A 26,107-nucleotide genomic window follows, 5' to 3' on the forward strand; every position below is an offset into this window, starting at 1 on the left:
AGAGAGTTTCTCTCTCATAGAGACTGAGAGAAACCGGTAAAAATTGACAGAGCCGTCCATCCCTCTCCCCACCCCCTAATTCCCCCCGAAGTTGTACAGGGGTGACACTAATTGGAAGATAACTGTAGCAAACAGGCAGAGGGAAGCGAGGGAACTACATTTCCCATCCTCCTTTGAGGTCCTCAGAAACAAGCAATTGGAAGATTTAAATAGACCAAGCCAGAAGCAACCAAACCTTTTGACTGGTCAAATTGCCCTCCTTTGATGCCTGCCTATTGGCTGCTTGGGCATTGATCAGGTGCTAGACTGGCTGCTGTTACTGTCATTTATCTCTTTCTTCTCTGCCCCTCCTCCTCCAAGCTTGGTGGGCCTGCAAAGTAAACAGCCATGTGCATTGAGCATTCCTATCTCTATATTTAACAGCTGCCGTCTTACCAGGCTCATGACTTTTGAGGGAGGTGGGGTAGGGGCTGCTCAGGTCTTGGGGAGGGGTAAAAAAAAGAAAGAAGAAGTCTGAGGATTATCTCTCTTTTTCTTTCCCCCCTCCTCTTTAAATTTCTTTTTTAGAGAGACCTGCACCATGCCGGCATCTCAAAGTCGGGCCAGGGCGAGAGACAAGAACAGTGTCTTGAACAGGGCTGAGTTCATGTCTCTGAACCAGCCCTTGAAAGGTGCCCAGGAGCCCAGGAGCGCTGGCCGGAGGCAAAACAGCCAGCCCGGCCCCACTCCTGCCCCAAACGAAGGTGCCAAGGAGCGGAGGCAATCTCAGCAGCTGCCCGAGGAAGACTGCATGCAGCTGAACCCTTCCTTCAAAGGAATCGCCTACAATTCCCTCCTGGCCATCGACATCTCTCTCTCAAAGAGGCTTGGGGTGTGCGCCAGAAACACCTCATCCTGGGGCAATGCCCGCTCCATGATCAACCTCATCGGGATCACCGGGCATGGGATCCCTTGGATCGGCGGCACGCTGATCTGTCTGGTGAAGAGCAGCACCCTGGCCGGCCAGGAGGTCCTCATGAACCTACTTTTGGGTGAGTCCCTTTGCACCTTCCCAGTTCTTCCTTTCCTTTCGAGGCCTATCTCCTGTGGTGCCCGGTGCCCAGTGGGAATGGTGGGGTGGAAGGCAGGGAGCCCCAACAGTAGGTAGAGTCACAGCCCATGACGGGCAGAGCCAACTAATTCTGGTTTGGTCCCCATCCTCCTCCCCACTGCTGAGTTCCACAAAGGCAACCCTGAGACTACAGAGGGGCAAGGTTCAGTCAGCGCTGCCACCACCCCTGGACTGGCTGTGTGTAAGAAAATGGGCAGGAGGGGGCTTGCTGAGGGCAGGCTGAGGTTGGTGGGGCACTGCCCCATTTGCCCTGATGGACTAGCCTGCCCTGCCCATCGCCTCGCCATTTGGCTTAGGTGGCTTTCTTCCTACCCTCACCTACATCCCTTACCGTTCTTTGCTTTTGCTTTCTTGAGCATCTCTTGAAGTCATAGAATAGGAAAGATGGCTTTGGATGAAGACCAACATATTGTCTTAAGTGTGGGGTAGTGGTTATTTGTAAGTCTGTACCTTTGGAGGCCCATGTGCAGAGCAACAAGTGTCTGGTTCAGCCTCCTTCCATTTCCCTTAAAAGAATATCAGTGTTGGTGTTTGCCCTTTCATGGTTACGGCAGAACAAAAGGAAAAAGACATTCTGACATATATTCTTATTTGTTTGTTTTTTGTGTTGTTGTTGTTTGGCATTGCATATATATCTCACCAGGATGCGGGTGGCACTGTGGGTTAAACCACAGAGCCTAGGACTTGCCAATCAGAAGGTCGGCAGTTCGAATCCCTGCAACAGGGTGAGCTCCCATTGCTTGATCCCTGCTCCTGCCAACCTAGCAGTTCAAAAGCACCTCAAAGTGCAAGTAAATAAATAGGTACCGCTCCGGCGGGAAGGTAAACGGTGTTTCCGTGTGCTGCTCTGGTTCGCCAGAAGCGGCTTAGTTATGCTGGCCACAGGACCCGGAAGCTGTACGCCGGCTCCCTCAGCCAATAAAGCAAGATGAGCGCCGCAACCCCAGAGTCAGCCACGACTGGACCTAATGGTCAGGGGTCCCTTTACCTTTACCTTATATATCTCACCATTTTCCTCAAGGAGCCCAAGGTGGTGTACATTGTCTCCCTCCCATCATTTAATCTGCACAACAACCCTGTGAGGTAGCTTAGGCTGAGAGGCAATGACTGGCCCAAGGTGAACTTCATGGCTACGTGGGGATTTGAACCCTGGTCTCCCAAGTCTGGCACTCTAACCACTACAACACACTGGTGGTCTGAAAAGCCTAGAAAGCCAGATTCTGTCAGGCTGAACCCACAACCCAACAGGTTATGCCAAGTTCCCACTCATAATCTTGCTAAGTTCTTCTCAGAATCGTCCCCTGGCCACCGTGTTCTTCCTCTTCTACCTCGCCTCCTTAAACCTCCCATCCACATTCTCAGCTCTCAATTCTGCAATATGGGTATGAATGATTATACTCAATGCTAGTATAAGCACATGCTTTGCATATGTTCCTAACTTTGGGGAAGGGATCTAGCTCCAAAGGATTTGCATCGCATGAAGTCCAGGTTCAATCCTGACATCTCCAGGTAGATACGCTGATCTGCAAACCTCAAAAGATGCTGCCAGTCAGGGTAGACAATACAGTAGTACCTTGGGTTACAAACGCTTCAGGTTACGCGTTTGCAGGTTGCGGACCACGGGAAACCCAGAAGTACCGGAAAGGGTTACTTCCAGGCTTTGCCGCTTGTGCAAGCGCAGAAGCACTAAATCGTGCTTTGTGCATGCACAGAAGCGCCAAATCACGTCATGCGCATGTGCAGACGCAGCACTGCAGGTTATGAACGCCTCAGGCTGCGGATGTGCCTCTGTCACGGATTACGTCCGCAACCCGAGGTTCCACTGTACTGAGCTTGATTGAACAGTGGTCTGACTTGGTATAAGGCAGGTTTCTATGGTCCTGTGCAGCCAAAATGTCACCATTTATGCACAAGAGAGAGGTATCAAGAGGCTTAAAGGGAACCCCAAGGTCTGCAGAATATTTATGGGGGACACGGGAGGGAAAAAATACCCCTCTCAAAATAACTGAACAAGGACTGAGTATACTCAGTAGCCACAGAATGCTGACCAACTATGAAAAAGAGTGAGAGTGAGAATAGAATGGAGAGCCACAGAAATGAGTATGGCTGGCTGGTACCTTGAATTGGAACCCTCTGCTCTGCAACATTTTGTTGTACCCGACAAGTTTCCATTCTTCAGTGGCTGCCAGAGGTGCTAAAACTCCATGGGTAGTGTACCTGATATGCATGTCAAAGGTCCCACGCTCAATTCTGAGGGCCTTCAGCTAAAACAAGGAAGTGATAGATGATAAAGACCAACCTTACTGTTAACCACATATGGGTTTTTACTCCAGCTCCACCATTCCTGGTTTCCATGGCTTCAGAGGTCATATATAACACCATCTGTGAGTGTTTCATGAGGATAATTGAAACATCTTAGACCAGCCTTTCCCCCAAGCTGATTATCCTCCAGCCATTTCGGACTACAGCTCCCGCCAGTCCCAGGCTCCACCTCTGAGCCATAGGCTCCTCCCCTTTAGTCTCAAGAGTCTGAGCCACAGAAGGCCTAGCAAGCCCATCTCAGTTATCCTTTAAATAGGGTAAACCATACAGAGCTTAAAGGGAGTTCAGGGATTATCATCCCATTAGGCATCTGGCTTCCCATTTGGGCTTCTGGTTGGCCACTGTGAGAAGAGGATGCTGGTTCCAATGGGCCTTTGACCTGTTCTAGCTGCCAGGCTCTTATTATGTTAGTATAATAGTGTGTGAAAACATGTTGTTGTTGGGTTGTATACAACTAAGTTCTGCTCAGAATAGACCCATTCAAATTAGTGGAACTAAGTCATGTCCATTATTTTCAATGGGTTTAAAATGAGTAGGACTAGCACTGGCTATAACCTATTATTATGATTATTATTGCTGTGTGTGTGTGTGTGTGTGTGTGTGTGTGTGTGTGTGAAGGTGCTCACCAATACACCATCACCTTTTCTTTTGCTACTCATGGTAGCCATTTTGGATGGGCACCCACAGCACTTTTAACAAAAGTACCAGCACCTCATTTCTAACCATAAAAAAAAATCAATCCTCCTCCTTCTCTCTTACTTCTTCATCTTTGACCTTTCTTAGCACGCTTCAGTGATGTCTCGAAATATCTCCAGATAGGTCATTCCACGTCAGTTCAACACAGTCATGCCACCCACCATCTCGGATTTTGATGAAACTTGGTGTACACACTTCCCTTATGCAATCAAAAGTTTCTGATTGTGAACATTATTGCAAAGATTTTTTTTAGATTGATTTCACGATATAGCCAATTTTCATAGTTTTAAATACCCCAAAACTGAAAAACAAGTCTGCACTTTTTTTGGGGGGGGGGGCTGTAATAACCAATATTATTTTAGATTTTAAGAGGAACAACTTTGTTTCATTAATTTTTTCTTTTACACCTATGGATTGTAGGAAAGTTGTACCCAGTAGCCATTTCCTCCCCAATGATGTCCAAAAAACGTAAAATTTTGTTACAAGACACAAGAGACCCATAAATTTTATTCTATGTTGAGAAAGAGCATGTCTTTGCAATAATTTTCACCACCAGAAACTTTTGAGTTCATCGTGCCCTAACGCTGAAAATTTAGGTTTTCTAAACCTAGTTTTTCTACCAAAAAAGCTATATTTATACATTTTTTAGGCATTTATAAAATCTTTTGAGTGCTGGTGTATTTTTTCCTGAAATCCTCATCATGTTATTGATCTCTGTGTAAAATTTCAAAGAGATCTGATCATTGGTTATGGAGGAAAAAAAATGCACACAAGGCCGAGGATCTCAAGAGGGACAGAAACACAGATTTCACGAAACTTTGAAGTGCTATAAAATTAAAACCATTTGAGATAGTGGGGGGGGAAATTAAGGAGGTTTCTTTTAACCATAAGGGAAGGGTGTACACCAGGTTTCATACACCAGGTTTCATCAAAATCTGAGATGGTGGGTGGCGAAACCCTTGTTTTTTGCATTGATTTGATGTGGAATGATCCAGATATTTTTTGCCTTAAGCCCCAAAATACCTTTGAGACCACCTCCACCACCCTTTGGTCCTATTACAGCACTATCTCTGAAGCCCACTGAGGGCAGCTTCTGAATTGCATTATCTCAGTGTCGGGTTTCGACAGTGAGGGTGGGAAGGGGAGGTGTTCTTGGTGGCTACCTCTCCATTTTGAGAAGCTCCTCACCACCATCATTGCACATGTGTAAGGTAAAAGTAAAGGACCCCTGGGCGGTTAAGTCCAGACTATGGGGTGTGGCGTTCATCTTGCTTCAGGCCAAGGGAGCCGGCGTTTGTCTGCAGACAGCTTTCTGGGTCATGTGGTCAGCATGACTAAACTGCTTCTTCACAACGGGACGTGGTAACAAGTGTCAGAGTGCACAGAAACACTGTTTACCTTCCTGCCGCAGCAGTACCTATTTATCTACTTGCACTGGCATGCTTTCAAACGGCTAGGTTGGCAGGAGCTAGGACCAGTGGCATAGCTAGCCACTCGAGTGCCCAGTGCAGTGCTCGCATTCTGCAGCTGAGGGTGGAGTGAGCCACCCATGGGGACAGGGTGAGCCAAGGCAGGGCATGCTGCGTGGAGCCTCTCCACAGCCTCCCCCTCAGCTGTAGGATGGCTGAGGTGGTGGGCAGACGCAAGCCCTGCGCCACTCAAAAAAGCAGCGCAGAGCTTGCAGGCAGTCCGCCCACCGCCTCCCCCTCAGGAGAGATATGTGGCTCAGGCATGCTGCAGGCTCCGTGGTGTGGCACCCAGTGTCCCCTGCCTCACCTGGTGACCAGTGGCGTAGAAAGGGGGTGTGGTGGGTGCAGGAGTTTTGTTTTGTTTTTTAATGGTTGTAAGCCCCAATTTTATTTTATTTTAAACACACATATTTTTGCCGTTTTGTCACCCCCTCAGTGATGATACCCGGGGTGGCTTGCACCCACCACACACCCCTTCCTACGCCACTGGGTGGGACAAAGCAATGGAAGCTCACCCCATCACACAGATTTGAACCGCCAACCTTTCGATCAGCAAGCCCAAGAGGCTCAGTGGTTTACACCACAGCGCCACCCGCATTCCTGCATGTGTAGACCCAGCATCAAATCTTGAAATGGCTGGGCATCTGCCGAAGGACCACACCCCAGGAAGAGGTGTGGCAAGAGCCACATAGACCTGCTGCACTGAGGACTCTTTTACAAGAGCCCTGCAAAACCAGGAGACAACACAGCACATTTGCCAAGTCTCAGAATTTTGGAAGCCCTGTAGAAACTATTCTAGCTGTGGTTAGTGTGCATTAGCGTAGCTAAGCGCATGTGGGAAGGGTGGTCCACATTGGGCGGTAGGTTTACCCAGATGGCCCAAAGCTCAACATGGGACGCGGGTGGCACGCAGCCTGCACGCCCGCCAGCCACTGCCTCCACTTGGCTGTGACTGCCTTCCAGCGGGTCCAGTACTGCCAGAAAAAAACAACACAGGGTGTGGCGCCAGGAGGGCACCCAGGAGGGATGCTGTTGGTGTGCGCTGGCCTGCAGGTTTCCCTCCCAAGTCCCAGTTGCCTGGGCAGAGGTGGCAGCAGCACTCTGATACCTGCTGGGCTGTGCCAGGTGGACGGGCATTGCCAAGATGGAGCAAGACGAGGTGCCGCCAGGCCCCGTGAGTGCAGTTACAAAATCAGGATGGTCCAGGGCTTGGCTCGCTCACCCCTCCTCCATGGACGGATCATCCCACCCCCTTGGGCAGTGTGTGCGTGCCCCCACGAGCACCCAAATGGGTTGCTACATTGCTGTTAGTGTGGTGGACCAGAGGGAAGGGCTGCAGCTCAGTGACAGATCATCCCATGTTCAATCCCGAACATCTCATGTTCAGAATATTGAGGACTGGGCTCTTGGTTTATTTTTAAATGAAGGACAATAGCTCAGTGTTGGGGCATCTGCTTTGCATGCAGAAAGGTCCCAGGTTCAATCCCTGCCATCACCAAGTGGGAAAGTCCATTGCCAGTCAGTGTAGACCAGGAGTAGCCAACATGGTATATTCCAGGCACTGTGGACTACAACTACCATCAATCCTAGTCAATATAGCTAATGTTCAGGGGTGGGAGGGAATTGTATTCCAAAACACACAGAGAGCACGTTGGCTACTGTCCAGTGTGGACAGCCTTGCACTAGATGGGTCAATGATCTGACTCAGAATCAGTTCCTACATTCTTAAAGCTCACTAGATAACCCTGGGCCCATCACCATCTCTCAGCCTAACCTATCTCACATAAGGTGGCCTGTTTTGCATTGTCAAAAAATGAGAATTAGCATCACCAAAAAACAGAGGGCAAAGGAGGGTGCCAATTTGCTTCAAATCTGCACATGGTAATTTATACGTGTAGGTGCAAATCTAACAGCCCTCCAAAATAGAGGAGGGCAATGGCTGTCTCTAACCTCACAGGGTTGCTGTGAGAATGACCTTTGCCATGCAGCCCTCACCTGGGCTGCTGCCACCGCCCTCAACTTCTTAGGGCGGCAAACCTACCCTCTGCTGATCTTAACCTCTAGGGAGGGTATGTAGGGTTGGTCTCCCAGATATTTGAGGCCTCAGTTGTTTAGGGCTCCAAGCACTAACTAAGCACCTTCACTTGAGCCTGAAAATAAGCTGGCAACCAGTGCAGCTGTTTTATGAGATCTAAACGGAAGACCAGGCAGTAACCTAGCCGCTGCATTTTGGTCCAATTGACATTTCCAAGTTTTCTTCAGATAAAGAAATGATAGATATCCTCTTGGGCTGGATCTCAGGGTTAAGTTGGCAAAGGAAAGAATGAGGGGGGTGAGTGCATTCTGGTTGCTGTTGTGGGCTTGTCTCAAAAAACAGCACACCCACCAGCTTTTATCATGGCACTTTCATAATTATTATTATTGTTGCTGTTGTTACTATTTAATTAGTATGTGACGTAGTGCCAAAGTGGGCTTCTAAATGATTTACAAAGTATAAAAGCTTGTAACACAAAGATTAAAATATAAATACTGTACTTGTAATTGAAATACACAATGAAACAATCCTGTTAAAACAAATAAGCATAATTATAGACATAATGAAACTATCCCATTAAAACAACACAGCCTGTCAAATGGGAGGCTCAAGTTCTGATATCCAGAGAATGCCCCTGTAAATAGGTGCGTCTTCAAAGCCAGCAGAATGCCAATAGTGATAGGGCTTCTTGTATTTCAGTGGGGAGTGTGTTCTGTAGCACAATGGAAAAGCCAACAGCAGAAAAACCTGCTGTTGTGTTTCCATAAGCTAATAACTACCAGGCCTTGGCGAAACTAACCGGCTTCCAATTGTAGTATCGCTACGCTTAAGGCTGCAGAGCCAAAAAGGTGTAGCATGGCTTGGGATGCTAGGCCTGACCCTGGATGCCAAAAGGCTGCCATTGCAATAGGTTTACCCTGACCTTTGGGGCCTCTCTGGTTCTTCTGATGGTAAATTGTTTTAGCTCATTTCAATATTGTATTTTTATATTGCTATGAAAGGCAGGTAAGGAATTCAATAATAAAAACATAACAAGCATGACGTAGTTCATGATGTTGCAGATTCCTCCCTGCATTGCGGGCATTTGAACATGCGCTGATTAGCCTACCCACCCATCTGCCAGTCATCAGATGCCAGGATGGGTCATAGGATCCATTGCACAACCCACTCTTCTTCTTTTTAAAATGTATTTTTATTAAAGATTTCTTGGTTTACAAAAGTACTGTAGATTCCGGCATATTAAGTGACTGGACGTATTAGAGGACCCCCCAAATTGGCAGCCTCCAATTTGGGGGTTTGTCTTATAAGCCCAGTCACCTAATACGCCGGGCAGCTCTGCGCCAGGAGAAAGCCGCCCGGCGTATAAGACGACCCCCGACTTTTTAGCCTCTTTTCCAGGGTTAAAAAGTTGTCTTATACGCCGGAATCTACGGTATGTGCAATTTCTCTTTTTTCAAGTTGAATTTTCCGCAGATCAGTTTCATTTGTTGAGACATTAGTGTTATGTTAGGAAGAAAAGGGGAAAAGAGATGGAGGGGGGAATGGTGAGTGGGGTTGGGGTTGGGTGGTGATGTTTCTATTTTACTTAATGTATATGTGGGGTTTTGTGTCGGCGCTGCTTGTGCAGGTTCTCTTCGCTATTCGCTTGTGTTCCTTTGGTTGTGAGAGAGGTTGATGTTGGCCTAGGGTGTGGTTGTTTGTTTGTGATTGGCTGTGGTGAACTTTGTTTTCATGTGTGAGTGGGGCGGGTTAGCCATATTGATTTGTATGCTGTTGGTAGATTCTTGTCGTTGTTTTGTTTGGTTGTATATGTGATAAAGGGGAGCCATACCGGGGTGAAGGCGTCTTCTTCTATGGTGAAAGCATCTTCTTCTATTTGTCCCTGTGTCAGTTTCAGTTTATTGGTTAATTTTTCTAGTAAGGCTGTTTCCCATACTATTTGGTACCATTGGTCCTTGCTTACTCCTGACAGGTCTCTCCAGTGTCTGTTATGATGTTTCTGGCTGCTGAGAGTAGGGTGCACAACCCACTCTGAAGCTTTGACAGAGCAAAATGGATCCATTCTCTGGCTCCAAAACACCCTAGAGCTGTTTCTGTGATTATAGCTTCAGAGTTAGGTCCTGACATCATCCCACGAGTGTGAAACATTGCATCAAAACTAACCCTGTATAAGTTTCAAAATCCAGGCCTTTCAACCTTATTATGCATATGGGGGGGGGGTGTTGTTCCAGTGCTTTGCTGCTTGCTTGTTGTCGTGGCAATATGGGCCAATATGACCTGCAATGCAACCTGATACGGAAGGTTTTGTGTAGCCACCTCCTTGCACCAGACAAGTGACTCTGACCTGGTTTGAACTCGCTTTGCAGGGAGAAATTTATTGCTTTGTGTCCATTGCATTGCAGGCAAATTGGATTCTGAATTTCCAGGATTCAGGTGTGCCTGTATTCAGGGGGGCTAGGTTACATGGCCTGTGACAGATCTGGTGGGACACTGTTGCTTTGGGAAATGAAAAGACAGATTGTTTAAGCTTGTCCACTTTTGGATTTTGACACACCAGGCAAAATTTCTGATGCAGTCACTGGGCTGAGAGCCAACCTCTGGCTCAGCCTTTGCAGCCAGGCTGTTGAGAAAAGGATGGGATTAGAGAATGGCTGGAGATAGTGTGCTCTCCCCACTCTCTCTCTCTTTCTCTCTTATATCTCCTCTGTTCTAGGAGGGAATGTCAATCAACCCAATCTGAGTTGGAAGCCCCATTAGCAGAAGATATGAGCATGTTCTCTTTCTTTCTCATCTCCCCTCTGTTGGTGGAGTGGTAGTCAACCTAATCTAAGGAGGCTAACCTACTGACCATTAGCTTAGTAGGTAGCCCAACACAAGTTTCATTGGCTGCGTTGAAACATAACAAGCCAGACTTACTTATTGCTGCTCCAAGCCACAGTCACTAGCTAACCTTAACCCGTGATTTGTTGTTGGCTTGCCGACTGCAAGAAACAACTAACCACACTCCCTAGGTCAGATGTTACAGCAAGCCATTGTTTCTTGGTTTATTAATTCCGCCAGCAGCAGAATCTCATGTAAAAAAACCACAGGGCTTTAACCAACTAAATTCTACTCAGAGTAAGCCCATTGAAATTAATAGGCCTAAGTTAATCATGATTATACATTTCAATAGGACTATGGGATAAGATGTTGGATAAAACCCATAAGTTCAAAAAATAGGCACAGTGCTGTGTGATCCAGTGTGGTGTAGTGGTTAGAGACTAGAGCCTGGGAACGAACAGGGTTTGAATCCCCACTTTGCCATGAAGCTCACTGGGTGAGCTTGGGCCAGTCTCTGCCGCTGATGCTAACCTACCTCACAGGGTTGTTGTGGGGATCAAATGAGTAGGAGGAGACCCATGTATGAAAGGTGGAATATAAAAGCAGTGAATGAATGATAAATAAATTTGCCTGCTAGAGTGGTTATTGTCCTGGGGATAACATTCTGCTCAGAGTTAGACCCACCAAAGTAAATGAATCTGTCAGTAATTGCCATTATTTTCAACGGGGCTACTGTCAATAGAATGAGGATTGTATATAGCCCATAGTTTCTAGGTTACTTTTTACACACTGAAAAGTCGAAGAGATTTGTGCCACCTGTGTCCTCATCACATTAGCAGCCATTGCAGCATTTGCCACCCTCATTTCAGAACAGTAACAACCAACACATTTTAGGAAAGGGCCAATGAGAGGCAAGGGTAATGAATGGTCTAGAATAAATGTGAGTGATACACATCTAGCATTAAACTGTTCCACGCATCTTTATGACTGCATTTCAATAGCAATTTCCATAACACTTTTATTTTATGTGTGCCTAAGCATGTGTGCTCTCTGTTGGCAGTTGGGACACTGTACATAAAAACTCAATAATTCTCAAGTATCAGAAATCAATTTCAGAATATTTCACACAGCTCTCTTCCTCTATGGTGATAACATAAATTCTTCTGCAGTAAGATGTTGGTGAATATACTGTGTGGTATTACACACAGAATTATGGAAGGGAGCTTCTGAGATGGTCAGTGATGTGCATTCATGTTTAATCCTTGCCCCCTTCATTGTTAGATTTATAAACGCAAGCAGGAAGATGTGCTTTAATACCAGGCAACACCACACACACACACTTTCTGGGCTTTGCTTGACCTTCTGTGATCTCGGTAGGTGTGCAGTGATGTGGGATAAATTCCAAATGTTGTGCAGACTGAAGAAGAGGCAGGCAGGGGCTGAGAGAGGGAATGCTTCCTCTTCTTCTCTTGGAATATGACGTCCAACTCCTCACAGCCTCGGGATGTGAATGAGAGTATCTATTGCCATCAAAGATCACACCACAAATCTCACTCTTTTCTGTTCTCCTTGGAAGCTGCGGTAAACACCTCGCCCCAAGTCCAGGAGATGATGCAGGCTGCTTACACTCACTCTCTCTCTCCCTCTCTCTCTCTCTCTCTCTCTCTCTCTCTCTCTCCCCCCCCCCTCTCTCCTGTCTCATCTGATGTATTAAATGCACTGACAAAGAGCAAACTGTGTCTGACTAGGACTGTCTTTGTATAAATAGGAGGAGCTCCTATTTTACTGCCACTGTAACTTGCACCTAGGGAGGGATGAATCTGTCAATTTCAGTTTCTCATTTTCCCCAGTCTTAAATACAGTTAATAGAGTTCTTTAGGCTGCATTTTCTGATTTTTAAACATATATTTTAAGAAATCCCCATGAAAATTCATCACCATTCTTGTGCAAGTTTTATCAATTAATCACATGTTTTCAGGCGAATATATTCATTTTTGCAAGCAATTTCCTCAGCGTAAAAAGCTACTTGCGCTGATATATGCATTTTGATGCACATTTCCCACTAATGTGTGCATTTTTGCACACACTGCTTGGGTGGAGAACTGCACCACTAAATTCAGAGAAGTGCAAATTTCAAAGGGCAGCCATGTTTCACTTCACACATTGGTTGGCAAAGTGTGAATTAAGTAATTTCTCATTAAAATGCAAACAAAATAAAATATCTCCACTATCCCTACTTGTAGCATAATAATGTTTAATCACCACCACTGCCATTATTCAAGACTCACAATTCACAACTTTACTTGTGTCCTCTATTTGCAATTCTTTCTCTCGCTCGCATCCAACCATTCACACTGTTTTGCACATCCACTGTTTCACATGGACACTGTTCACTCAACACAGCTTAAGAGCTGACTTGTCATCCTTTCCATCTCTGCACACATTACCGTATCTGCTCTTTCTGTCTCCTTGGCATTTTGTGTGTCCCTATGTTGAAAATAACTTTTGAGCAGGTGGAGTGTTTGCAGACGTTCCATAGCAGGCTCAGGCACTGGCTAGAGGGTTTGGTTCAATCAGCTGAAGCCAGAGATCTTGTAAGGCACAGCTGGTACGGCATCTACTTTGCATGCACAAGATCCCAGATTCAGTCCTAGCATCTCTGGATAGAACTGGGAGTGTCACCTGCCTGAAACCCTGGAGAGCAGCCAGTGTAGCAATACTGGGCTAGATAGAACAAGTGGTCTCACTTAGTATAAGACAGTTTCCTAGATTTGTATTGTTGTTATTACTACAGCAGCAACCATTTTGCATGGGGGTTCCATTCCTGGGGGACGTGGGTGGCACTGTGGTCTAAACTACTGAGCCTCTTGGGCCTGCCGATCAAAAGGTCAGCGGTTCGAATCCCTGCGACGGGGTGAGCTCTTGTTGCTCGGTCCCAGCTCCTGCCAACCTAGCAGTTCGAAAGCACGTCAAAGTGCAAGTAGATAAATAGGTACCGCTCCGGCGGGAAGGTAAACGGCATTTTCATGTGTTGCTCTGGTGTCAGTGTTCCGTTACACCAGAAGCGGCTTAGTCATGCTGGCCACATGACCCAGAAAAACTGTCTGTGGAGTGGACAAATGCTGGCTCCCTTGGCCTGTAAAGCGAGATGAGCGCCTCAACCCCAGAGTCGTTCGCGACTGGACTTAACTGTCAGGGGTCCCTTTACCTTTCTTCCATTCCTAGACTCCGCATACATCAGCAGAGCACAAATAAGCCCCCCCATTCCACCCTCTTCTGGGTCCAAAAGGAACCTGACGGTCAGCAGTCGTGTGTCAGTTGGACATGTGCAAAATGGTCGCTGTCTGTAATTTTGTTTCTGTTGTCAAGGCTAACTTGATTATTGTTTTGCTTTGGCTTTTAGGAAATCTGCAAACCAATTTTGGGGGTGGGAAAGGGAAATCTGTGTGTTCTGTTCTTTACTTTAATAACTGATAGGTAGGTGCCTCTGCAAACATAGTCTTGCCCTAAACTGCTTGGGACCAGGTTGTGTGAAGAACCACCTGCACCACTCTGAGCCTGCCTGGCCTTTAAGACTGGCCACTGGTAAGATCCATCAGGTAGGGATGTTTCAGTGGTCGTTTTGTTTTTGTGGAACTCCTTCCATGGGAGACATGCTTGACTTCCTCACTGACTGATTTTACATGGACTGCACTTCTGATTTTGTGTTGTGAACCTCTCAAGATCCTGAAAGGTGGTTTTAACATTTCTGAAATAAATTATTATCCTTAGCCACCTTGCTGCTTTATCACAAGAGGTTGCCTAGTGACCACAATAGGCCTACTAGCCTGTCCCCCCAAGTGACTGGAATTTTGAGGCCTAGCAACCATTGTAGGTCCATCAACTGCTCTATCAAATAGCTGAAATATTGAGGTCATACCAGTTGCCTAGTGACTACTATAGACCCACCAGCCTGTCCCTCCAACCCAAAGTATCAAGGTGGTGATAGCATCATAGCAGTATAGAACTGTAGAGTTGGAAGGGACCCCAAGAGTCATCTGGGCCAACCCCTTGCAATTCAGGAATCTGTAATGCAATAGATGGTGCAATATGTGTCAAAAACTAGATCCTGGACCAATGACCATTTAGTGCAGTGGCTCATAGAGTCTGGTAGTGAGAACTGTGAGGCAGGCCAGGAAGTGACTGGTTAAGATTTAACTTCAGCTGTGAATTCAGGAAAACTTTAGGTCAGGGCTGGAAAATCTTTAGCCCTCCACATGTTGCTGGACCACAGTTCTCATAATCCCTAACCACTGGTTGTGCTGGCTGGTGCTGATGGGAATTGGAGTCCAACAACACATGGAGAGCCACAGATTCCCCAGATCTGCTTTATGCCCCATTTGCAAAATTGGTTAATAACACAGATCTACCATGCAGGGTTGTCATAAAAGTGACTGAGATCATTGTATGCAAAGCACTTTGAATGCTCAGAAAGCAGCATAGAAATGCCTTCACATGGGAGGTATGTGTCATGTTCGCCAAAATCAGGGCATCAAAGGTCAGTAGTTATTTTCAGTACTGAATTACCAGAGCCAGCCTCAGCAACTGGTACCTTTGTGCAGCTACTAGCGCTTAGGTGCCTTGGTAGGACTCTGGTGTGACACTCGGCACACCCACTCCCATAGTGCTTTGGCCCTCCAGATGTTGCTGAACAAAAACTCTCTCATTAGCCCAGCAAGCATGGCCAGTGGTTAGGGATGAGGGAGTTGTCTTTCAGCAACATCTGGAGAACTAAAGGTTCCCCATGATAGAAAATTCACTTAAATAATGTTGAAGGAGTCCAGAGAGAAAAGTCCTGACAATACCTTACTGAGGAAATTGAGCAGCGTACAGTATATAATTTGATGGGGGGGGCCAGGGGTGTTTTGTCCTTCTTACTTCAGGCTTTGAAATAACAGGGCAATGTACATGCATACAGAAGTAAAACTCCATTGGAACCACACAGCCAGGCAAAGCACAATGCTACCTTAATGAAGATCATGCCACCCTGCAGGGTTACTAATCAATACTCCCACCCGTCTTGCTGTGAGTGGTTGCTGAACAGCTTGGTAGGTTTCTGGATGAAACATCTGCTCTGGACCCATTCCAGTCCGGCTTCCGTGCTGGTCATGGGACCGAGACGGCTCTGGTCGCCCTAACAGATGATCTCCGCAGGCAGCTGGATCGAGGCGGGTCAGGGCTGCTGATTCTTCTAGATCTGTCAGCAGCCTTTGACATGGTCGATCACGAACTCCTGGACCACCGCCTTGCCGACGTGGGGATCCAGGGCACAGTCCTTCAATGGCTGCGCTCGTTTCTCTCTGGTCGGGGACAGAGGGTGGCGCTTGGGGGGGAATTGTCATCACGCCACTCCTTGGTGTGTGGAGTGCCTCAGGGTGCAATTCTCTCCCCGATGCTTTTTAACATCTTTATGCGCCCCCTCGCCCAGCTTGTCCGGAGTTTTGGGCTGGGTTGCCATCAGTATGCTGATGACACCCAACTCTATCTGTTGATGGATGGCCATCCTGACTCGGCCCCAGACACACTGACCAGATGTCTGGAAGCTGTGGCTGGATGGTTACGTGGGAGCCGGTTGAAGTTAAATCCTTCGAAGACAGAGGTCCTCTGGCTGGGGCGGGACGATATGGGATCGAGGGGGCAACTCCCATCTCTTGCGGGGGTGCAATTAGTGCCAGCACCGTCCGTTAAGAGTTTGGGTGTAATCTTCGATACCTCCCTCTCTATGGAGTCGCAGATTACAGCTATAACAAAGGCGGCATTTTTTCATCTCCGCCAAGCTAAGCAGTTGGCCCCTTATCTCTCTCGTCCTGACCTAGCCACTGTGATCCATGCGACGGTCACCTCCAGACTGGATTATTGTAACTCGCTCTACGTGGGGCTGCCCTTGAGACTGACCCAGAAACTCCAGCGGGTGCAGAATGCCGCGGCGAGACTCCTTATGGGGTCTCCGCTGCGAGAGCACATTCATCCGGTATTATACCAGCTGCACTGGCTCCCGGTGGAGTACAGGATCAGGTTTAAGGTGCTGGTTTTAACCTTTAAAGCCCTATACGGCCTAGGACCCTCGTACCTACGGGACCGCCTCTCCTGGTATGCCCCACAGAGAAACCTACGGTCTGCAAATAATAACATCCTCAAGGTCCCAGGCCTCAGAGAGGTTAGGCTGGCCTCAACTAGAGCCAGGGCCTTCTCGGCTGCAGCTCCAAACTGGTGGAATGCTCTGTCAAAAGAGACTAGGGCCCTGCGGGACCTGACATCTTTCCGCAGGGCCTGCAAGACAGAGTTGTTCCGCCAGGCCTTTGGTCAGGGCGCAGCCTGACTCCCTCCTCTGGCAACCTACACATAATTCTGCTTAATTGGTTGCCATCAATTTGATTTAATTAATTTTTATAATGAATATTTTTAGATTGTGTGATTATTTTACTGATTATTTGATTGTTGTTAGCCGCCCTGAGCCCGGCTTTGGCTGGGGAGGGCGGGATATAAATAAAATTTATTATTATTATTATTATTCCTCTTCGCTAGTTGTCTTTAATATCAGCAGAGTTAACCCCTTGGTGAATGATCTCTGCTGTGGGACTTCCAATGCCCTACAGGTGCTCTCAAGGGGTTATTTGTTGGCGCATTGTGGGTCATTAAAATGCTGGGTGGTTCACCTGCCACTGAGTGGGATGCTGCTGCCTGCCACTACAGTTAAGCCCACCTTGGGGTACAGTGGCATGAGGGGCACACCAGATGGCACACTGCCTGTGCAGGAAGCTCCAAGCCAGAGCCAGTGCTGTGAAAGATTACAGGGAACGGCTGCACCTCCACTTCCTTCCGCAGCCCCCTTTTCCATTTATATTTCCACCCTGGTGTGAAATGTGATTTGCCTTAATAGCAACCCTTCCAGGCAGAACTTAGCAGGTATGAACGATGGCACGCCAGCTGAATCCAGAACGGATTGTGGATAAATGCTTCTGTGATTCAGCAGAGCTATTGGTGCCGTCAGCACTTAAAAGCATGTCCGGCGGGGGGGCGGGTTGACTATAGTTGAAGTCCCACCTCCAGTTTGTGACCTTGGCAAGGTACCCCTGCAGGGAATGGGGGGACAGACAGAAAGGTTCCTCCCCCCACCGAGAGTGGTTTTGCAGCTGCAAGGAAGAGACTTCACCCGAGGGGGAACCCGTACGCATCTATAGCCTGCCTGGCCCTAATGCGACTTGACAGAAACATGAGCAGAGAGAAGAAAGGAAGAATGGAGAGAGGAGAATTCAGGATATTTCTTGAAAGCTGCTGAAGAACTAGGTTTTTGGGTGCGGGGCAGAGGTGTCAAGGAGAACAAGTCTAAAAAAGCTTTTTTCTTTTTTGCTGAGAGAGAGAACTGGATGCCAGGGTTAAATGCTAAAAATGGAACTTGGGGGACCTGGTCTACACAGTGCTCCCAAAAATACTGTGGTCTCACACTCTTAAGGCTTGAAACATGCCCTGGTGCTCATGGCAGACACACAATGTACCTTCTAAGAGCACATAATCAACACTACATAGGAGTTCATTGATGGAGGCCATCTAAAAGGCAAATATATTGATGGAGAATAGCTAAATGGAGCTTCCATGTTCAGGCACAGTATACCTGAAGGACCAGAGACTTTGAGTAACCATCAGAGCAGCTTAGTTCTTTCCCGCTGTACTTCTGGGGTGGGGAATTTTTTTTGCTTTGAAGGCCAGGTCCTTATCAGCATTGGCCTTGCAGTTCAAATTTGACAGGTAGATGGGATGGCCCACTTGTCAGTCACACAGTGTCATTAAGAAACCATGTGATTAACAGGTGGGCTGTCCCATCCACTTCTCAAAATCCTTTTCACAGGGTCCCAAGCTTGTGTACTTCCTAGAGGCATTGAAATGGCTATGTCTGGATTGCCACAGTGAGAACATCCAGGATGTTGGACCAGATGGGCGCCTGGCCTCATCCAGCAGGGCTTGTCTTACATTCTTGTGCTGCTGGGGAGAAAATTCTGAGCTTGGTCTGATCCAGCATGGCACCACCTGCATAGTTCCGAAAATGTCCCTTTTCTAGTGAGCTGTGCTGAATTGCTTATTCTACAACATCAGAGCAGTTTTCTAATGCAGCAGGCTTGGTTTGTTCATCAATCATTGTGCATCTCTAGGGAACTCTGCAACTACTCTCTGTCTTCCTCTGCATTCTAAAGACCTTGCTGCTGATTGCCAGCTTCTTCTTTTTTCATTGGGCTATGCTCCTCTGTCTTTAATAGCAGCATGGCATGCCAGAAAATTAAGGAGACGAAGCTTTTCCTGTATAGAGAATGAAGTCTGGGAAGAGATTCAGTTGCTCAATTTGTATTTGCTGGGCAACTTTCAAAGGCAGAGGAGCAGGGCCCAGGGGGGAAAGCTGGCCACCAACCTATCTGTTAATGTGTATGGCTGAAAGCAGAGCTGGGGGAAATTCGGCCCTTGGGTCCAAATGCAGCTCTCCAGGCCTCTCCATCTGCACCTCGGGACTCAACCCAGGTTACATCTCCTCAGCCACAAACCCTCTCCCGAAACCACATCCCCCACCAGATCTGCTCCGCAACCTCCTTGTTACAACTAATTCTATTTCCACGCTTGTTACTTTACAATTTATTCCTTGAATATGTAAGGAAAGATGTTGGAAGAGAGTCAACGGGAGGCTACTCTTTCAGGTTGTTCCCAAACTGGCACTAATATAATAAAATGCTAAGCAGAAGATCAGCATCCCTGTGTAAGATCTCTTTCCACCGCTCACCCTCCTGATGAGCTTTGTCTCTCCAGAACAGCTGCAAAGTTGCTGCGTTTCGCAGCAATCTGGGAAGAAGCCACACTAAAGTAATTGGTTCAGAGATACAAATTGCCTTTGCTCACAAGGGCACAGTGTGCAAAAAGAATGGAGGGTCTTGGGTAAGCCAGCCATTTTACTCGTTAGTCCTAATCATCTTGGACAGGGGAGTCTAACATATCTTATACTTCTCATCTCTTCCTTGACCCCATACCTCATAATCTTTTTTGATGATTTAGCTTATGAGGCAGTTTATACCCACTCACACACTTTAGCCCCCAAATCTGCTAAATATTGTGGAAAGTTGTCTGTATGCTGTGCAATCTAGGCACCTCTTAAGATATCATAACCACATTTTCTGTGATGTTTCCTGAGATCAAGGAGCAGATTTTTGTCTATGTTTGGATATGATTGGATGCCATCATGAATCAAGATGGTGGACTGAAACTTTCAAAACAGCACTGATCTTAACCAAATATTGCATTACAGTCCTTGAAATCAAGGAGCAGGTTTTCGTTTATACTTGGATACAAATGCACACAATTTTGAATCAAGGCGGGTGGCCAACTGGTTTTCAAAACTAATGTTTGGTTTCTTACCATTCCCAAGCGACTCCATGGACTAGGCTACTAATACCTATGGGCATGACCTCTTGTTTAAATAATAGCCCTTTTTCCCCTACTGTGAAATGTGTGTATGGTCACCTCCAGGTGATCTCTTTATTGGGTATTCATCTTGATTTGTTTCCACAATGTTTGTGGGGAGGTTAGATGACACAGGCTGTTTAATGAGCATTTATTTATTTAGAGCACTTATACCCTGCTCTTCAGCTGAAAAGGCCCCCTAGAGTAGCTTACGTAAAATTAATTAAAGCAGGACAGTGCCTGATGGACCTGGGCTTTCGGCAAAGAATGAACCCTGCTTCCTATCTCTCCCAGTCAGGCAGAGAGCATTCATTCTAATTTGTCTGCGGGGAGTTTATACTGTGTTGTGTTGTTATCCCACATATTCCAATACATTTCCCCTTCACTTTCCTTATCACAAAAAGTCCAATCTGGGGATGGAGTGCCAAGTCAACTTTAACTGCACAACTTGGACCTGCCGAAATGTGACTGACTCCCATCTGAAAATAGCTGCCTGGAAGTGTGCACTCTCTCGCAATCTCAATCTCTCCCTCTATCATGCACCCAGATGGCTGACTTCTATTTTTATGAAATCATTGTTCCACCGTATGCTGCATGGGGAATTACAGTTAACCTTTTGAATTTTTAGGGTGTGGGGCTTATAGGAAAGAGGAAGAAATCTGAATTAGTTAAAGGCAAGCTTAACTAATTCTCACTTTCCAAAATAATGCACAAACTGAAATGCAGCCACTGTTTGAAATTTGCACTTCCCCAAGTTTTGCAATGCAGTCCTCCAGCCAAGTAACACATACAAATATGGATTTACTGGGGTAAAGTGTGCATATAAATGCATATGTTAGTGAAACTAGTCTACAAAGGTTATATTACTGGAAATTTATTTTCAAAAATGTATGTGGCTGGTTAATGTGCATACAAAAATGTGTTTATTAGGGTAAATTCACTAAAATGTGGATGGATTTTCATAAGGACTTTATTTCCCCCCTCTCCTGCAAATTAACATAGTAATATGGAGAACTGAACTGGAAAAAAATGAGAAGCTGCGAGAAACCGAAACAAGCATGTTTGAAATTGACATATAGCTCCTTTTGTGTGTGTTCATTTTTTAGTGTTTCAGTCACACTAGTGGGCACAACACAGCTGTGTGGGTGAGAAAGAGATGGTGCATCTGAGCATACCATTTAAAAATAGCAACACTATCATCTATCATTGTTGTCCATTTTTTAAAGAAATGCACAAAAGCCCATTTTAAACTTAGGCACCGCTGTCTGATGTTATCAGTAGAGGTGTGCTCAAGTGCCTGTGCGTCGATACAGCCACCCACCTAGCGTGTCATTGCACACATCAAACCCATGCCTCTTAAAAAAACAGAAGAAGAGTGCCAGGGAAGCCTTCAGCCTGCCTGGTCCCCTGTAGATGTTTCAGACTACAATTCCCATCAGCTCCAGCTGTATTAAGATGATCTACACCTGCAGAGATGGTTCTGCTGTTCTGTTCTACCACCAAGAAGCCAGTTAACATTCGTATTTTACAAATGAGGAGCACTGAGACTGAGAGATTTTGCACACACACACACACACACACACACACACAAAATTGCTAGAAATTTTACTTGCCATTGTTAAAACTACTGGGAATCAGGAAAACTTACTGATCTCCTGCAGCAAATCGCATAGGGAGATCTTCAGGTAGAACTCAGATCTAGCTCCTGCATACCCCGACCCATTTTTATTAGGAAAGCAGAAAGGTGCCTTGCAGCCAGCAAGTTAATCCATTGCCCCATCTAGCTCATTATCCTCTCCAACGAGTAGCATAGTTCTCCAGTGGTTTAGACAGGAGGCTTTGCCTGCCCTATCTGGAGATAGCAGAGAATTCATCATGGGACTTTCTGCATGCAGAATATGTGCTCTGACACCGAGTTGCGTTCTGTCACCTTCAACAACTGGGGCAAGGAGGAGGAAGATTATTACCCCATGGGATTCAAAAGCAAGGCAGACAGTGTCTGGCCCTGGAATATCCCAGTGGCTCACTGTGACCCTGCCCTATAGCTGAAGCGATTGGGGCAGGCAGTCCAGGCAGCTGAAGCCTTGGTTGTTGGTATGTAGGCCACATAAGGAAACTTGAGCCTTTACTCACAGAGTGACGGCACCAATTGTATCTATTTCTGAAGGCCTTGTGCCCCTGACAGGCCTGATTTGCTGTTGCCACCGAACCTTCCCAGCGATTTGGTGAAAAGGGCACTCCAGCTGATTAGAAACACCAGAATGTTTATGCCCCTGAACAATGTGCCATGACACAGGTTAATTGGAGATGGAGGCTGAAAGAACAGCGCCTTGCCCAAGGTTACTTTAGTGGGTCTGTGGTGGATGTGAGACTCTTTGTGTGGGTATAGGTCTCTGAAGGCCTTAGGTATAGAGAGCCTGTGTGGAATACCGAGCAGAGCAAGTGTTTCCAGCCTTTTTGGGCCTAGGGCTATGTTTGGAAGCTCAGGGAGCTCCCCCAGGCACCACAAAATACCCATTTCACAGAAAGAGAAGCAAAGATGCTCAGAACCCCAACTTCCTCCGGAAAAAAACAGGAAAAACATCTACACAGTACACTCACACCCATACAAGTCAAATCCTTTCTGTTTTTAAAAAACGTGATTGGCACATAGCTGTCAAGCGTCCCTTATTTGAAGGGGCAGTCCCTTATTCCAGCACCATGTCCCGCTGCTGTCCCTTATTGATGGATGTCCCTTAAATGATGTCCCTTAAATTTCAAAGGAAGCAGCTCCTTTCCCTCCCTCCCTGCCGGCCAGGGAGGAGGGAGGCTCCAACTGTGTTGCTTGGCTGTGTTGCTCACCCAATAAGAAGTCTAAGAACGACTGGGGAGCATGATCTTGCATGCCTTGTGCTGATCAATTTGGCTGCGTTCCCTGGGGACTCGCCTTTGCTCAGCGCTTCCCAGCAGAGAGGTGACGGTGGTTTTTCTTGAGGCTTCGTTTGGCTGCTGGCTGGGCTTTCTGCCTTTGGCTCAGAGGGGCTCAGAAGTTGAACATACCTGTGATGAGTGCTTGGATCGGAATCCGATGGATACGTCATCAACAGCCCACTCACCCTTGCCAGTGAAAAGGTCTGTCTGGAGCGGGGGCACACGGTGGGGAGAAAGGAGATCTCGTGGGAGGGGGGGCTTTTGAATTTGTTTTGGAGGGTCCTTCGATTGACTTATGGGGGGAAAGAAAGGAGCTGGTTGACTAAAATGGTGGGTGACTGGCGATCTTGTGGCGAGGGGGGGAGGCTGTGTGTTTGTGGCTAGTTAATGCAAGCTGAGGGGTTTTTTGAATGCTGGACGCCATTTTGTTGCACGTGCTGCTGCAAACTTTGCAGTGCAAAGCCAGGCTGGGGAGCCATCTTAAGTTGAGGCTGCAAAGGCCTTGTGGTGCATGTGATTCAGATTCTACTCAGTTGAACCTTTGGTTAAAAAGTTGGTTGGACAGTGTTCTCGAAGCTACCAGCGTGAGTTTGACCAGACTGCAGGAGGACAGGAAGACTGGAGTGCCTGGAATAGGTGAGGCTGCAGGTCCCTTATTTTGGCTGCTGATCCCTTATTTTCAAGGCTGCTGGTCCCTTGTTTTCAAATCTGTAAGTTGACAGCTATGGGGCTTTTGTGGGCACCAAGGACATGTCTGAGGGCATAATAGGGTCCACAGGTTCTACACTGTGGGTCCCAAGAGCTAGAATGTCAAACTAAGACAGTGGGTGCAAGGGTTCAAATCCCTACTCAGCCATGTCACTCACTGGGCGACCTGGAGCTAGCTACTATATTCCTCAGCCTACCTTCCTTCAGCACAAACTTTAGGAATTACTGGTCTACATTGTCTAAACAGACCTTTGGCAACCATCTTCCAAAGCCAAGCTACCTTTCAATTGACTGTCATTATCTTGTCATCGCTCCCCAACAATATTTGACAGGTGCATGTGTTTTCTCTCTGATATAATTCTGTTCTTATCCCACTTTTCCTTCAAAGTGGGCTTTTGCCAACATGGCATGCATGATCTCCTCATCTGTTATACTCTCAACAACATTGTGATGTAAATCCAACTGAAAAATAGTGGCTGGCCCAAAGGCACCCAGTGACCTTCATGGCTGAATGGAGATTTGAACCTGGGTCCCAGTGCTATCGTGACACTCTGTAAAAACTAAGCCCTACTTACACACTCAAAAAGTAAACATTTTCATGGTGTAAGTATGCCTTTCAGACACCCCCCCACACACACACACACTTCAGCTAGAAGTCTGAGAGCGTTGCTTTAAATGTTTTAAGCGAACAAAATACTAATCAGAGGAGGCTGCTTGTTATTTGATGGTTACTAATGGTGGGTGAATCTCATGTTCCCACTTTTATGTTCAGTTTGCCACATTTCTGAAGCAGTTTGTAGATTACTATTTTTAAGTCACAAAAATTCACCAGCATTTTAGTAGTCATTGCTCCTAATAGACACATTTTTGTATGCAATTTGCAAGCAATTTCCCCTAATGCAATGCATTTTCATATGTTATTTTCACTAATATATGCATTTTTATGTACAATGCTGTTTGCTTTTTGGTCAAAGAACCACATTGCAAAAATCTGGAGAACTTCAAATTTGAAAGGATATTTGTGTTTTGGTTTGCATATTATTCGAGGAAAGGCAAATTATGTAGGTTTGCATTAAAATGTGAACATTTTTTGTTAGCCTTTATTTTTCAGTTTAGGGAAATGCTTGTAGCAAAGAATCACCATCTACCCCCTCACCCACCAAGAAACACTTCATGCATATGCAGTGTGAATTATAGTAAAATATTAAGCAGGTTTGGATAACACTTTTGTTTTCATTATACTGTACCAGTTATGCACCTTAACTGCCTTAACAGGTTCCCAGAGTGAACTATGGGTAGCCAGTGGTTAAAGGGTTACGCTGTGTTTTCTCAAATGTACTTAATAAACATGTACCATACAGTTTCAAAATTGCCTTCTGTCTTCCGTGTCTCTTAGTGCATTAAAATGTGAAATGAAATGAATTTCTACCCTAATGGTTACCACTTCAGATAATTATTTTAACCTTTTGCCTCAGACAGCTCATCTCTCTAATTCTCTGCCTTGTTTTCTCTCTCTTATGCTCCAGCCTTATTTCTGGACATCATCATTGTGGCTGGCTTACAGAAGATGGCCAAGCGAAAGGGCCCATATGACGTAAGCCCAGGCCTGTTGGACTACTTGACCATGGACGTCTATGCTTTTCCAGCAGGACACGCCAGCCGAGCTGCCATGGTATCCAAGTTCTTTCTCAACCACCTGGTCTTAGCTGTGCCGCTTCGGATCTTAATTGTGATCTGGGCCTTCTTGGTGGGACTTTCCCGGATCATGGTTGGGCGGCACCATGTCACCGACGTCCTTTCTGGATTCGTGTTTGGCTATTTGCAGTTTAGGCTGGTGGAGGTGATGTGGATGTCTTCTAATACTTGCCAGATGTTGATCTCCATGTGGTGAAACAGCAGCAACGCACTGTCCTTTCCCCCTTATTTTTACATAATAAAGACTTGAATACACTTTCGAAAACGAAACACGGTACACAAACCTCCACGTGCTGGGAATGAGTATCAACTTCCACCAGGGTGGTGAAGACCTGGTTGCATCTATTATAGCACAATGTCTTGGGATGATTTCTTGCCGGTTGTGCTGCCGAGACCCACTGCTACATTTTGCCATGTTTTCTTGACTCCCAAGTGGATGGAAACTTCATTTGGTTGTAGGGAGAGAACACAATTACATTCTGTTGCTGTTTGTTTGTTTAGATGGCACGCTCTTGACACTGTTGGAATGCCTACCCCTTGTTGTTGAATGTGGTTGTGCATTGGTCTTCTTTCGTGGAGGCCAGGAAATTTGACGTGAAGTGAATTATAAGTTTGTAATCTGGAACTCTAGGATTCAGTCCCTAAGTCATACTTAGGGTAGGCCCACTAAAATCAATTGACTTAAGGTCCTCATCTACACTAAGCATTTTAAAGAAGGACCGTGCCAGCCATGGCTTACCCCTATAAATCCTGGAAATGTAGTTTGTTATGGTGCTGAGAGTTGTTAGGAAACCCTTGGACTGTTCAACCACCCTGGGAAATGTGGCTCCGCGAGGGGAATAGCGGTCTCCTGAGAACTTGCAG

General features: G+C 46.4%; 1 protein-coding gene and 1 long non-coding RNA gene across 2 annotated transcripts; both read left to right on the top strand.

The window, feature by feature from the left end:
- The first annotated feature begins 402 nt into the window (after nt 1-402).
- PLPP7 (phospholipid phosphatase 7 (inactive)) lies at nt 403-25,791 on the top strand. Its single transcript, XM_081180084.1, has 2 exons — nt 403-1,031; nt 25,075-25,791. Exons 1-2 carry the CDS (start codon nt 581-583, stop codon nt 25,437-25,439), a joined length of 816 nt encoding a protein of 271 aa, XP_081036210.1. The 5' UTR covers nt 403-580; the 3' UTR covers nt 25,440-25,791.
- On the top strand, nt 4,598-4,986 carry LOC308579235. The gene is made up of 2 exons (XR_014004375.1): nt 4,598-4,739; nt 4,779-4,986. It is a non-coding gene; the product is annotated as an uncharacterized lncRNA (long non-coding RNA).
- Nucleotides 25,792-26,107: the final 316 nt, after the last annotated feature.

This window comes from Podarcis bocagei (genome assembly GCF_964188305.1).
Source record: "Podarcis bocagei genome assembly, chromosome: Z".
Lineage (NCBI taxonomy): Eukaryota > Metazoa > Chordata > Lepidosauria > Squamata > Lacertidae > Podarcis > Podarcis bocagei.